Raw genomic sequence first — 15,981 nt, 5'->3', positions numbered from 1 at the left:
GTGAAGTGAGATTTAAAGCGTGTTTTTTAGTATGGTATTACATCTTCTCAAAAAGTCAAGTTGATACTATTGACATTACGAAAATTGTGCGTTGTGACAACTTCAGTGAAGTTATGTAAAGAAATGAATTGAAGTTATTATAAAATTAAAGTTGTTAATCTCATGATTTTAGTTAATTTCATTATAGAATTGAATACATCTCAAGTGACAACTTTAACTTCAGTTATCTAATGCCATGACTTAGCAGAATTTTAATTCATCCGAGATTGTTTCAGCGTGTTATAACTTTTTCGTTCTGAAGTTATGCCAAGTTGACATGTCTTGTCAAAGTTTAAATTTTTTAAAACTTGCACTATTCTTATAATTTCATAATGAAATTACACAAATGGTGAAAAATATGTCAAAAGTCTATTTAATCAAATTTGTGAGGTGAGATTATATGTTAATGTGCCTTTTTATATGTTAAGCTTGAATTAGAACTAAATTTGTCTTTAGAATTCGCAATTGATAACTTTATTTATAATGTCATACTTTATGTCTTTTGTATAAGGTAAATGCGATTAAGGATATTGTTGTATTGCACATACAAGTTGCATTAGTGATAAAGTTGAAAGAGTTAAAAGAGGTTTGTGTTGCACATGCAAGTTGCATTTGTGACTAGGTTAAAAGAGGTAAAAGAGGTTGTGAGTTTAACTCTCTTACCAACACTTTAAAGTTATAAAGTTGGTTTGATAGATTTAGAAAAGAGGGTAAAAAAATTTATGGATTTAACTATTTCCAATAATAAACGCTAACCTGAAGAGTTAGAAACATGTGCTCCCTGTATAATCTCTTATAAGAAAACTAGTGTCGTATTTGGAAATACTTTTTAACACAAAAGTAGATGTAAGTCATATTTATTTATTTATTTATGAATAAACTAGTTTTAATTGGTCTCATATTCTTTTTCACTTTTTAAACTTTCAAAAAGTAAATGAAGAAAATATTTCTATACATAATAACAAAATTTTGTGCATTGATAATTTTAGTTTACTAGTTGTAAAACGTTTAAGTACTCGAATGTATCAACAGACTCATTTCATTCTTTTTGTTAATGATTCTAAAAAAAATACTTTTGTGAGTTATAACTATCATTTTTATTCTCAGATAATATTAGAAGGTTTTGATATCGTCGTGGTGATTCTATTTTCTCTACAATTATTTAGCTCTTCTTTAAGGGGATTAGAAATCGTAAAATCTTATACAAATTTGCAATCAATTCATTCGGTTTTTCCAATAAACTGATATATTTAAATCATAAGTCAGATATATGAATACCCTATCTTATCCATCTCGAAATCTTGGTTCAAATCTTTCTATATTCGATAAAGAAACATATGATGATAAAATATTATAAATGTATTGCGATTCTCTGAAACTTTCCCATTCTTTGAACACGAATCAACTATTATTTTTTGCATTTGTTAGTTGATCTTAAATTTTTTTTTTCTGGGTTGTTCATCATCTCATAGGTTTAAATTAAATGGCGAGAGTTGCTCCCTCCACCACCACCAACCGCTCCCTGCACCATCCCATACGTAATTTGCCCTTGCCATAAAACGGATGTCAACATCCGTTTCACCTTCAACAGATGTTGACATCCGTGAACGGATGTTGACATCCGTTTACATATTTTATATTTAAGTTTATTGTTTTTATTTAAAAAAAGAAAAAACTTCAACAGATGTGGCCACATCATGTGCCACATCCGTTTAATAGATTTTTAAAAAATATTTTATTTATTACTTAAATAATAATATATAAATTAAATTAATAATAATTATTTTATTAAATAAAATAAAATAAAATTATAAATAATTAAGTAATAATTTTAAAAAAATTAAATAATATTTATATATTAATTTAAAATATAAAAAATTAAAAAACTAAAACAAAAAAAACTAATTCAACGGATGTCGTCACATCCGTTTTAATATATTTATAAAACATATTTTAATTATTATTTAAATAATAATACATAAATTAAATTAATAATATTTATTTTATTAAATAAAATAAAATTAATTTATAAATAATTAAATAATAATTTTAAAAAAATTAAATAATATTTATATATTAATTTAAAATACAATAAATTAAAAAATTAAAAATAAAAAAAATTAAAAAACTTAACGGATGTGATACATCTGTTGAAGAATTTTTTCTTCAACGGATGTTGACATCCGTTGAAAAAAAGAGAAGGGGTGTAAGATATTTTAAAATATAAAGGATAGTTTTGGAATTTTAAAAAAATATGGTGATGTAGGGAGCAAAGTGGGATGGTGTAGGGAGTAACCCTCTTAAATGGCTCATACGATAGGATTGAGTCCATCAAAATGTCTTGGTTTGGGAATTTCTTCCTGCACTCCCTTTTTTCTTCTTGTATCCCATAAAACTTAATTACTCAATTTTATCCCTTATTAAAATTATATACCTAAACCTAATTATTCTCCTCCCTTCCCTCTTTTTTTTCCTGTGCAGCAGCAGGCCTTATCTCCCTTCCTCTATTCTCCCTGACCTATCGGGGTGCAGGAAGAAAAAAGGGGTGAAGAAAGAAAAATCTTAGTTTGATTCCTCATTTGGACTTGAAAAACAACCCTCTGTCCCCTTCAGAAATTATAAGCACAAATATATTTCAGACATTGTTCTAAAACAATAAATGCAGCTCAATGCCATGTGCACTGTTTTTCAAACCCTAAACCACAATGGTGAAGAAGGGTGGGAAAAGAATCCGTAAAATTAGGTTTTCTACATTATTAACTTAATCTAATCGATTATAGATTAATTTTTTTTATTTAAATAATATTAATTAAAAATGTCAAAGTATGAGAATATATCTAACATATGTTTCACTTAATTCAATTTCATAATTAGGTTTTCTACATTATTAACTTAATCTAATCGATTATAGATTAAATGTTATTTGTTTAAATAATATTAATTAAAAATGTCAAAGTATGAGAATATATCTAACATATCTTTCACTTAATTCAATTTCATGTAGTAAGTTTGAGCATATCGTTGGTCCTATTTCTGGTGATATTTATTAAATTGGTCTCTCATTTTTTTTTGTCTTAATTATACTTTTTTTAAAAATTGAAATTGGAGCAATTAGGTTATTTTTATTAATTCTATACTAAAACCGTTAAAGAGAGTATCATGTCCTAGTTCGTGGGTGTTTTTGAATTTTTTAAATATTTTCTTTTATTTTATTTTTTTAAAAAAATTAAAAAATTGTCATGTGTCAAATTGACATTGTATCACATGACAATGATAGTGTGACATGCTACTCACAGTCTTGTGTCATGTCAGACCACATGTCATTGTATTAGTCTTAATTTGGTCACTGTATTTTTATTGTCTCAATTTAATACTATTTTTTTTAAAAAATTAAACAATTTTGTTTCTCCCCAAATTCAAACAAAAATTAATTTTTATAGAAATGTTATACAATTTTTTTTTATTAAAATTGACATTTTTATTAAATATTCTTAACAAGATTAAGTCTATTTATAGGTTTAATCATACAGTCGATCCTTATCTCTCATGACTTTTATGACAACAGAAAATAAATTGATCCCTATCTCTCATGACTTTCATGACAACAGAAAATGTGAGTGAATTCACTAATGCAATTTAACTTTATTAATAATCAATTAATATGAATCACAAAACTACAAAAAAATTACCCAACTCAACTTTTTTGTTGAATTAAACAATAAAGAGGAACATAATTGTTTAATTTTTTTAAAAAAAGACTAAATTTAGACAAAATAAAAATATAATAATCAAATTAAAACTAATATAATAACGTGTGACATTGTCACCACGTCACACTGTCATTACCATGTCACACAATGTCAGTTTGACATGTGACAAAAATTTATTTTTTAAAAGATACATATAAAAGATAAAAATAAAAAGTTTATTTTTTAAGTTTAACAAAATTAAGTTTATTTATAAGTTTAAAGATATTTATTTAATAACTTTGTCTCAAATATCTACAAGTACATATATATTTTGCCTATCCATGCGTAGACCACAGAAAAGGAAATCCTATTGCTCGACCAAAGGCGTTGCAACGCAAAACTTAGAAAGGTAATAGATTCTGCAAATTAGAGTAGTGTATATCAAAAAAGTTGATACAATTGTGTCTAGGAAAGAGTAATACATTTATATCACCCTTCGATTATTACATTAAAAAACTTGGCTCACTAGATCATAAAACGGGATTAAGTACAAGCCCTAACAAGACAGCCTCTTCTGTTGCTAAAAATGGAAAGTATATGCTATGTGCATCAACATACACATGAAAAACATAGATGCACCACCAACCTGTATCTCAGCATTTCATTGCTTTCTTCAAAATAAAATCTCTAACAGAGATTGGTAAATGATACATGATAGCCATGACAGTAGAGTAATGTCCATAGGTAAACCATGCCGGCGGTTTCTCCTTAAGAATAGCAGCTACAGTGTTTCTAGCAAACTCATCTGTGGGAGTTGATTTCGACTTCTGAGAAAAGTAAGCTCTGTCTCGGATTGCTGCTTCAAAAGGCTTGAACAATTTCCATTCAGGCATGCGGTTGTAGCTGGCTATGGCAGAATCTCCAATATTTGATTTGATAGCTCCGGGTAGAACATTCACAACATCAATTCCAAAATGTCCAAGTTCCAATCTGTATCCAACATGCCCATGTTCAAGATTAGAACAATTACATATTCTACGAAATGTAAATAATTGGGACAGGTCAAACCACCATCCCAAATGATGTACTGCTGCATATATAGTGTATTGCTGCATTCCAGTTTCAATCAAGTCACCACATTGATTTGGACCAACCCATATTTTTCATACAACAAGCTGTATTTATGTTTCTAAATACTGTTGTTTCTGATTGATTTGATGCAGACATGAAAACAAGTTTAGGGTAAGGGAAATTTGAAAAAAGAAGAATACCTTAATGTATCTGTCAAAGCATGAAGAGCAGCTTTAGAAGCTGTATAAGTGCCTGACCAAGGTCCAGAAGCCAAGGCAGCAACACTGCCAATATTCACAATCTTCCCCTTTTTCCTAGTTGCCATATGAGGAACAACCGCCTGAACCATTCTCAATGAACCTGCGTATGCCCAATAAAACGCACCATCTACTTAAGCATTCAATTCACCTTCTTGGATACCAATTAAAACTATATTTGGAACTGGGAAATTTCAATGCAGACTCTCAAATTCAAAGACACAAAATGTTACTTAAAGATTAAAAAGTACTTCTAAATTGCTTGAACAGCTACCCAAACATGCACTAAATCTGTTTGTGCAAAAACTGAAGCCACGATTGCCAAATTGAGTGAAAACAGTATTCAAATAGAAACGCACAGGTGCCCAAAAGTTCATGATTGGGAGAATTCAAACCAGTTTTACTTTTAAAACAACTGTTTCGTTTCTTCGTTTTATATACTGAAATTAGAAACTGTACATTGAAATTAACCCTATTCATGATTCTCTGTTCTCTGTCAATTATCGACCAAATAGATCTCAGATCACACATTCAATTACACTGAAGTCCCAAATAGAAGGGATTATGCAAACAAGGAGAAATAATTAGATGAAAAGGGCATGGTGACCGTACTTACCGAATACATTGGTGTCGAAAGAGTTTTGGACGGCAGAGAGAGGAACCTCGGCAAGTGGAGCCACGCACTGAATACCTGCGTTGTTAACGAGCACGTCGATGCGACCGTACGTTTCGACAACTGCGTCAACCACTCTGCGCACGCTCTCATCGGACTGAACATCCAACTCTTCCAACAAAAATCTGTGGTCGTCTTCCAGCTCCGCCATGCTCGACCGCGACCTACTCGTCGCCACCACCCTGCACTTCTTCTCCGCGAACGCGCACGCAAGCGCGTGGCCTATCCCTCCCGTGGAACATCCTGTGATGATAACTACTGGTTTTGGAGTACGATCATCTTCCATTTCTTCCCAAGCCAAGGTGGGAGTATATTAATCTGAAGCAACTCCAACCAATTTTTCTGTCATTCATTTAGTATCTCTAGTACACTTCTAATTCATATTTAAAAACAAGTATTATCAACATTTTTTTTATATTTTTTATTGTATTATATAATATTTTCTTATTTGAGAACAATATTTTAATTTATTACATGTTAATTTACTTAGAAGCCTATAAATAAACAAATGTGTAATTTTCATGAGGCATTGAAATAATCGATTCATTCCTTCAATCCTCCAAGAGACAAGAAATAATTTTAGGAATGAATGAAATCATGATCACAGGGATTTGGTGTATTACGATCCATTCCTTCAATCTCACAATTAAATATTTTAAATAATAAATTCTAATAAAGTCACTCTTTCGGGGTGGTGAGCACATGTACCTCTTTATCTATTTATTTATTTTAATAGAACAATATCTATTTATTTATTTTAATTAATAGAACAGTAGCGTTGCTCTGTATGAGAGTGGTAGGCTTCTTATAATGGTGAAAAACATAGATTTCTTATAGAATGATGCAAGCAACTTTTATGTAAAAACTATTCTAGTAGAAAGAGTATTTCAATATCAAGAATAACAAAGTTTTGCATAAGATAAGAATGTCTAAAAAATTCAACGAATTAAGTTTATTATTGATTTGAATATTATTGAATAAAACTGTGATGAACTAATAAGTATTTTTCTTTTTTTCCAAAATTTATTACAGAAAAAATATAGTAGCAAATTATTAACCGTTTAGTAATAATTAAGAAGTAATTTGCGAGACTCATTTATTAGACTCTAAATATTCCAAATTGCCAATTAAAAATACAATTGTTTACATAAGTTAATGAGAAGTTAACCGGATAATTCAACTTCATTCACCATATAACTTCAAGGTATGCGGTGTTTTATTTTATTTTTTTTATAAACAGATAAGAATATTTTTAATATATAATTTTGAATAAATTTATTTATTTTAAAAAGCGTTTCTAGAACTTTTGCATACGTTAAAAAAGTGATTCAAGGTTGCAGGGTTGAACTCGCATTTAAAATAATTTTCTTATGACTTGTTCCAATGCTATATATCATCTCATTTGTATTTTTTTTAAATGTACTCCAACAATTAGAGTTGGATCAATTAATTAAATAATTAATGTGTAATAAATGTGTCATAAATTTTTATCAACCATACCATCTACATGTATTTATAGTTTTTTCTATAAACTTTTGATTAGAATTGTCTAATCATAACTTAATTTCATTTAAATCTGAATATTAACCTGTTTAGATTAACTAGATGATTAAATGCTTTGATTGTAACCTATCGATTTCTTTCATGTCTGAACAATTGGTTGTGACATCTTGATGAGTATGTACCACACAACACATATAGTACAAATATGTTAGCATATTATTTATATTGTTTTGTTCAATAATGTTAATGCAAAAGTGTCTATAAACAATTTGGAAGGTTAAATAATTACCGTCAAAATATTTGTAAAGATTCTCAACTTATGAGGCCAGAAACAAATAATGAAGCATATATACTTAATATTTTGATTGATTTCCAATTTTTTTTTATTAATAACCTTTTCTATAATATTATTTAGTCAATTTTTATTTTATTGGAGGACTCACCTAACAGTTAAGTAATTATGAAAATATTTAATTACTAAAATTATAATATCTAAACCATATGGGTAACAAAAAATAAAATTTTCTATTTGATAAGGTCAAAGATTTGTCGAGAAAATAGGTTAAAATATTAAGGAAAAGACTACTAAAGTGGAACCACAATTAAGCGATATATTAAAACATACCTTATATTATTGTTCTAAGAAAATATTCACTTTTGCATGATAAACCTTGGATACGACAAACATAATAATTATATTTTAATCCATATTGGTTATTGATCCTCTACGTAAAAAATAATAATTCAAAAGAAGAAAGCTTGACGAAGAAAGTTCGACAAAGAAAAGAGAAAAAATTGTAATTAAATAAACTAAGAAGTTAATTGTCTTTCCAAGATTGGGAGATACAAAATCTTGATTGACAAATGTAACTAAGGTTAAAACAACCAAATGAGTAACATAGAAGATTTAAAGTCAATCATTTCTCTTTTACACATAAATTCATCATCATTATATATGCATCTTTATAAATTTTTATTTATAACGTAAGTTGTTAAAGTAGGTAAGCTTCTTTAAACTAATAGAGTTTTTTTTATGATAACAAAACATTCACACTGTTAGACGAAAAAGTCGTTAAACGAGTGACAAAGAATGTTTAATTGACATAATTAGTTGAAGTGATTGATGAACATGTTTTGTACATCAAAATGCATAACTTGAGCATGCGTTTTCATATGTTTAATGGTTGATATTCTAACTTTAAAAGTATTATTGTAAGCGGAAAATCTGACATATGTAATAGGTCAAATCTTAACATTAGACGAGTTTAAGTAATAAACAAGTTATTGCATTAGACTATAGTACAACTAAAAGAAAACATTAGGTAAAAGCATTAAATGACCTAAGTTATTGGATGACCTAAGACATCAAATTATCAAAGGTGCTAAACGACTTAAAGCGTTAAGACGACCCAAGGCAACTTAAGCTATTAGACGACTAAGGTGTTAGGTCACTCAAAGAGTGAGATTCAATGCATTAATTTTGTATTTAACGAGTCAGAACACATTGTGATATTTTGCTAAGTGCTTTCATTTTCTTCATTAAGATAACTTCATTATAAAGGATTATATATTTATGGATGACTTGGATGATCATATATTTATCATCAAAATATCACTAAAAATTCTTAACTTTAGATAGAATAAACAGTTTATTTAATCATTTTTTGAAAAATATGATTTATGAAATATATTTTTTACAATATTTTTGTCAATTTAAAACTGTGTCTAACTTGATCTTACATAAACCTCTTAATAATGTCTATGTTTTTAGTTTGTGTAATTATTTTGATTAGATGTTAATTTTTCAAAATTTATAAATATATAATTTAACTCTTCTTCCATACACACTTACGTGTGTGTGTGTGTGTATATATATATATATATTGTTCTTGTGAAACAGAAAATATCCTGCAAAGTCTCCTTTCACTTATTAAAGTCTTTATTATCTAGTTCTCGTCTTGCAAGCCTCTTTTGTCCTTTATCGAATGAGGTGTCTGTAGAAGATTTTTCAACACTCAAGTTAGTACTTGATAAGAAATTCTTGTCAAATTTAGATTAATGAAATAAATGAAGTAAAAACACAATTAAAATAATATTTATAGTCATACTTCGCTAACCATGGGCTCCATCTGAATATGCCACAATCATGGCCATTGATGTAGAGGCCCCATGGCCAACTTATCTATGAATAACTACACCTGTTTTTTACTAAGTTATCCAATGCGAGTCAAAAGGATGTATCTGTAGGTAGTATCCTGACTCATTGAGTAGCTTCATTATCACAAAATAGATGCATGCTTTGGTGTGGGAAACATAATACTCAATACCCGGTACTCAGTACTCGCTAATGATAATTGAACTTACTCAATTAGTAGTACAATCCTCGATATCTGATTAGGTGAGCAATCATTTATAAAGTACCTGATGATCATCCTATGAGTTATACATGCTACAGGTTAGATATTCGGTAAACAATATCATGTCATTGCTTTAAGTAACTCAGTTAAAGATTATAGTTAACAGGATGAGAGAATCTCAATCACATACAATATATATATATATAAAATAATTTATAAGAATGAGTATTTTTTTTATGTAAAGTGTATATCAATTATCATCTTATGCAATATATAAAAGCTACTCTTTATTAAATATTTTCTTCGTATATATTTACGACGAGCTTTTGTTATTTGAAATTTAGAAGGTGTTACTATTCTTTAATTAAGAATATGAATATTTTCCAAAAGTTATTTGTTTCGTGTCATTGTAGTTAGTGTTGTCAAAACGGGTCATTCGGTCCAGTCTATCACAGGTTGACGACTTAAATTAGTCAACCAAACCCGACTAATTTATTAGCAAGCTAAAAAAATTTGAACTCGGTCCGGTCCACCATGGGTTGGTGGGTTAAATAGGTTTGTTCACTGACTTTAATTACAATTTTTTTAAATAAAAAAATTACAATTTTTTTATGACTCAAATTTAAATAATTTCACTATAAAATGATATTAAACTCCAAAAGACAATTCAAAATAAAAAAAATTAACGTAAAACTCAAATATAATCCAAAAGCAAACCCGAAAAGTAAATAAATAAGTTTATAATATTGATAATTTTTGTGTCACTTATCCATTTTTAATATTAGAGTCTTGAATGGATAAATTTATAATATTTTACTCTCTTGAAACATGTTTTTTTTATTCTCATTTACAATAGAATAAAAAAAATGTTAACTAATACTATTGAAACACAAAAGAATAAATAATTAAATTAACTAGGTGGGTTGGTGAGTCAACCCAGCTTACCACGGGTTCAACCTGGATAAGCCGAGTTCTAAGTGAACCAGGTTGAAAATTGATCCATATAAAAAAAAATTATTTTCCTAAGACCCAACCTGATTCAAACATGTGGTGAACCAATTTATCCCACATGTTATAGTCCATTTTTACAACACTAATTACATTATTTGAAAAAAAAAACTATGAATACTAAATAACATTACACAAAATTACAAGTCTTTACTATTATTTATTTAATACACAAATTATGCCAACCAAAAATTATGCCAACCAAAATATATATCAGAGTCTGCTAGGAAAAGGTTTAAATTAAACTTTGGAGTTTATACATGGATGAAAGAAAGAAAAAACGGGATTTTTTCTTTTATAAAATATGATAAGTAATTAATATGATGCAAATGAAGAAAAAGATAAAAGAGAAACATATATAGCATTTAATTAAAATAATTCTATTTATAAAAAATATTAATATTAACATATTTTAAACGTCTCACTTTTGTTAAATAATAAAAACTTAATTAAAATCATTTAAAAGAATCTCCTGCAGAAATAAATGTTTTTACACATTTTTAATAATTATAAAAGAAAAGTTTTAATTACTTAATTAATAATGCATTAATTGATACATTTGAAATAAGAAAGTCCTGCACTGTAAAATTTACACAAATGGTAATCAACAAATATTTTTTAATTAAATTGTTCTTCGGATTTCTTCACACAATCATTAATATTATTTGAAATTGTATAGATAATTAATTAATACATTGATAAAATTATCTTTTCCCGTGTGAACTGCCCGAGTCAGACCGAGTCATGCACCTCGGTACTCCTTTAACCCTCCATAAATTCACTCTTCCACACCCTTCAAAATTACAACTTCTCTTCTTTGGTGTGGTACTCTCTTCTTTTTCACTCTTTCCCTATTTTCTCTCCCCTTCGCACTTCTTGCACTCCACATTTCAGTGTGTATATTTCTCTCAATTTCTGTCTCATGGATATACATACATGAGTAGTTAACATGAATTTGGCATGTTGTTTTATGTGAGAGTAGTTATTGATACATTTATGTTGTTACTCAGTAAACATTGCATCAAGATTATGCTATAAAAAAACAATTTATGTTAACCCAGTGAACTGTATTTTTTATTTGTTCTTGATTATGCAATCTTTTTCATAAACTGTAGTTTAATGAATATATATATATATTTTGATGTATTGAAGGAACGGGCAATTGATTGAAGTGATATAGCAGAATCGTGAATAATTGTGTAAGGATGCAATTCGGGTTAATGGGGCCAGAAGTTCCTGATGAGAACTTAATCTCTCGTGGATGCATCACTGTGCAATTTAGCTTCTACATGAGTGAACTGAGTGTAATGGAGTATGAAAACGAGAGGAGAGTGAGAAGAATGAGCGCAGGGGCATTTACCCTGAAAACAATCAGGCAGATCAACTATCCCATTCTTGCTCATATTTGCTGTGTTGATAAGTTCAAGTGGCCTGTCACGAGGGACAGTGTGATCCTCCGAGTCACCACTGGAACTTATATCATTGCCCTCCCTGGCCTCTTATACGGCCTTCAGTTCCCCGGCATCTGTGATCGTGAACGCCTCAGAATCCTTTCATACCACTTTAGGGAAAATGCTCACTACCGGGACATTAGAAGAATGAAGCTAGGTAGCCACATCTCTTTGCGTTTCTTTTCATGTTTGTTCCAAAGATCCCTACAATGTATTAATTTGTCTCAACTTCATACATTGCTTGTTCCATGCAGGTGGATTTTCCACAGAGTACAACACCCCGGGAATGCTGGCAACGTTGCGGCCTCTTGTTGAACCCATAGCACATGAAGCTCTTCAGGAGCTAGGGAACATCCCAGGGATTTCGCGTTTCTGCAAGCAAGAGCACAACCCGAGCGTCCTAAGGGCGTGTCGCATGTCGGTCATCACGAAGAATATAATGGAAAGCATGCGCGTGAAGAATATGATAAAGAGCCTTGTGGACATCAAAGCGCGAAACACTTCCGAAGAGGAACAATCAAGTAGAGCCTATGCAGTGGCGAGTACCTACACTCGCGTTGTTGATGCTGCCGAGTACGCTTGGCTGGTTTCCTGTGGGCTTGGTGGGGAGGTGGAGAAAGTTGAGTCACCTCTTCGCTTTGGTTCGCTTGATAGTGGCTTGAAGGTTTGGAATCTGAGTGAGATAGGGCTTTTAAGTTTTATGTTACGCTTTGAAGCAGATGTTAAAGACGAAATGGAATATGTGATTGCCCAAGAAAAGTGGTGGAATGACATAGAGAGAAGGATTGAAGCTGGACCTTGTGCTAGAGTCGAGGACGAGGAAAACTAGGTTGAGTCTTGGAGTGGCATGAGATTATGTATGAGCTAGGGTTGGATCCTTCTATTCATCTCAGCATCATGGAGTTATTTCTCTCTCATGAGAGAGGGACAAAATAAAACAAATTTCATTTCTAGTTTTTTAAGATCTAGGATCATGTTATGTCTTTATTTTTATTTGTTGTATTTTACTTTTACAGTTGTATGTTAGGAGTATGTCGAGTTATTGAATAAATTGTAATAGATTAATCTCCTGGCTAGTTATATTCATCTTTTGCCATAGTTTTCTTAATCATCTTGAAATATTCTTCTGAGGCCTTCAATTGATTTGTTTACCATCTTGTTGAAGATCAGAGGTTCTTCATACGAGGTTCAAGCTCCCATTCACCATCGCCGCTCACCAAAACTGATAACAATATACGAACACCATACCCACTCTCAGCTAATAAGCCTCAGAGGAAAATAATTCTTAAAATTAAAATATTATCGGCCCACGAATTACAGTGCTTATTTGTAATCATATTTTCTTATTTTAAATATTAATTATAGAATGTACCCTCGCCAAAAAATAGATTTCTCATTTGAATTTTCTTTGTTGAAGGGATCACAAACGAAGTGGTGAGCAATTCGAGATTTGCTACTTTAACCTTAAACATGCTGCGACCAAAGTCGGCAATAACATGATGAAGAGGCTGCGTAAATTTCCATTGGATGAATATAACTTTTATTTAATGGAATTAAAATAGTTAGTAGTGTTGCATATGTCTATAATAATACATTACATTATAACCCGATGTGCTAAATCTTCATAATAAACAAATACTGCAAACAATATATGCTTGATTAGATAAAAATATTGTGAAATATTTAATAAGCTTGAGTACGTCAATAATTTCATTAATTAAGTCTTTTAACTCTATAAAATCTTATATACGAATTAAACGATATTTAGTATTTTATGCTGAATCATATCCTTAAGTATTATTGATCTTTTAGTTCCATTTAATGAATTCATCATAATCTCCTTCTACCACTAGTAATATCACCACCATCCATTTGATCTTATCTTTTAATTGGGATTTTACAAAGATCATGATTATAACTTAAATACATACGAGATTTTAATATTTTTAACTACCTCATATTTTTATAAATTATATGTTTTTTAATCATGCATTATCTTGTATATGCACTATCCCTTTATGTACATGTAGATCTCATAATTGTTTGTGTTAGATATACGATGGTAAAGGCATTTTTGTTTTTGAAGTTATCGACACTCATTTATTATCTATCGTGTTCAAGCCTTATAATCAACACCTATCTTTTTTTTAAACAAAACAAAAGCAAATGCTAACAACACTAGTACAAAAATTGCGTATAATGTCGAATATTTTGAGTTTTTAACGGCGAATTCGCGAACGACATCATATTAAGAGACGTTAAATTTACGTCGAATTTAGAAAATTTGACATTAAATTTAACGTCGAATTTTTTCAATATTCGATGTTAATCAATTGTTTTTGTTTTTTTAAATTAATTGATATTATTTTTTACAACTCAGACTTGAAAAGTAAAAAAATAAAAAATTTTAGTTTTTGACATTTTATAAAGTATGAACTATGTGTAGTGTAGTATCAACAGGAAACAATAATAACCGACAACAAACAAGTTCAATCAAACAACAACAAACAAGTTCAATTAAACAACAACAACAAACAAGTTCAACAAAAAAAAGAACAAACAAGTTCAACAAATAAGTTCTTCAAAACGAATACGAAAACGAAAACTAACATTCAAAAAGTGGGTTCGTCGGAATAAAGTTTCGTCATAGTGAGAGAGAAAGCAGAATGCGCCTATGAAGGACAAAAGCACGAAAATAATCGGTTAAAACAAACAAAAATCATATATAAAGTAATTAATTAATATGCATTTGTATCAAATGAAAGATAGATTACATGTGATGTTCGTCAAACTTCGTTCGAGAAAAGTTTGAGAAGAGAAGAGGGTATCGCACGCTAAAATAAAGTGAACGCTCATTTTTAACGTTGATTATTCAATGATTGGACATTAAATGCGTAACATTATATGCTGTTTTTGTACTAATGCAAAGTACATTAAACTTAACTAATTCGAGAAGCTATATCTTAGAAAGTATATTTTGAGCGCTTTCTTTTGTCAACCCTAAACATATAACTCGGTGACAATTGGGTTTTGATGTGCACTTTTGCATGAGTTATGTATTTTAAGGTGTTGCATAATACTATTTTTTGTTTATTATATTGGCTCTCTATTTGGAAGAAAAAATTGAGATGCATTCTGTTTAGCTTTTGACTTCAATAGGAATTTATATTTGGTGCATGTCATAAATGTTTAATATTTTTATTCACTGATACATCGACATATCTCTATATTTATTTCCCTTCATTAAGGAGTTTCATGAACTATTTTTCACCAAAAAAAAATCATATCATATTTTTTATTCACAATAATTAAGTTCAATAATATTTAAAAAATTTGAGTTTTAGGTCAATATTTTTTCTCTTTAATTTGATCTTATAAATTTAAGGTTTAATTGCTTCCTTTGTCCCCAGTTTGGTTGAATTGTGTCAAATTCATCCTCATTTTTAAAAAAGTTTCATTGTCGTCCTCACGTGGTGTAAAAGTGTCAATTGAATCCAAACATAGAAAAAATTTGTGTCAATGTAGTCATCTCCGTTAAATACACACTAACGGTGTTAAGTGGCTGATTATTTGGCACTAGAGAATTAAAACGTGGCAAATGAGTCACAGTTTCCCCTTTCCTCCCCAAATTCATCTCCTCTTCTCCAACACAAAACAGAAACCCCCACTTTCTCTTATTCTTCTTACTCACTCGACAACCACGCACAAAACTCAAATCTCCCTTTCCCACCCGAGACCGGCCACCGCGTCATCTCCGCGCACACTGCCGCCTCCGCCAGACCGGCCGCTGCGTGTCGCCGTCCAAGTCGTCGCCAACTCATTCCCCCTTCCTCTTCGCGTGCGGGAAGAACTCGCCTTGCACCCTGCAACCGCCACTACCTCCACCGAAGTCGGCCGCCGCGAGCCTCCGAGGCCGCCAAGGGCCACTCTGTC

At 30.2% G+C, this 15,981-nt stretch overlaps 1 protein-coding gene across 1 annotated transcript; it reads right to left on the bottom strand.

Annotated features, from left to right (window-relative positions):
* Nucleotides 1–4,145: 4,145 nt before the first annotated feature.
* Nucleotides 4,146–6,102, bottom strand: LOC108328128 (short-chain dehydrogenase RED1). The gene is made up of 3 exons (XM_017561937.2): nt 5,673–6,102; nt 5,000–5,159; nt 4,146–4,718 (listed from the first exon to the last, which is right to left on the bottom strand). Exons 1-3 carry the CDS (start codon nt 6,013–6,015, stop codon nt 4,382–4,384), a joined length of 840 nt encoding a protein of 279 aa, XP_017417426.1. The 5' UTR covers nt 6,016–6,102; the 3' UTR covers nt 4,146–4,381.
* Between the last annotated feature and the right edge of the window lie 9,879 nt (nt 6,103–15,981).

The sequence above is a fragment of the Vigna angularis genome, chromosome 2 (genome assembly GCF_016808095.1).
Source record: "Vigna angularis cultivar LongXiaoDou No.4 chromosome 2, ASM1680809v1, whole genome shotgun sequence".
Taxonomy (NCBI): domain Eukaryota; kingdom Viridiplantae; phylum Streptophyta; class Magnoliopsida; order Fabales; family Fabaceae; genus Vigna; species Vigna angularis.
The sequence above is the reverse complement of the archived record's forward strand: the minus strand, read 5'-3'. Positions and strand labels throughout refer to the sequence as shown.

Coding starts and splice junctions, on each gene's coding strand:
- LOC108328128 (XM_017561937.2), bottom strand. CDS start 6,015: ATGGAAGATGATCGTACTCCAAAACCAGTAGTTATCATCACAGGATGT. Junction 5,160..5,672: donor TTTCGACACCAATGTATTCG/GTAAGTACGGTC, acceptor GGGCATACGCAG/GTTCATTGAGAATGGTTCAG. Junction 4,719..4,999: donor GCTTTGACAGATACATTAAG/GTATTCTTCTTT, acceptor TGTTGGATACAG/ATTGGAACTTGGACATTTTG.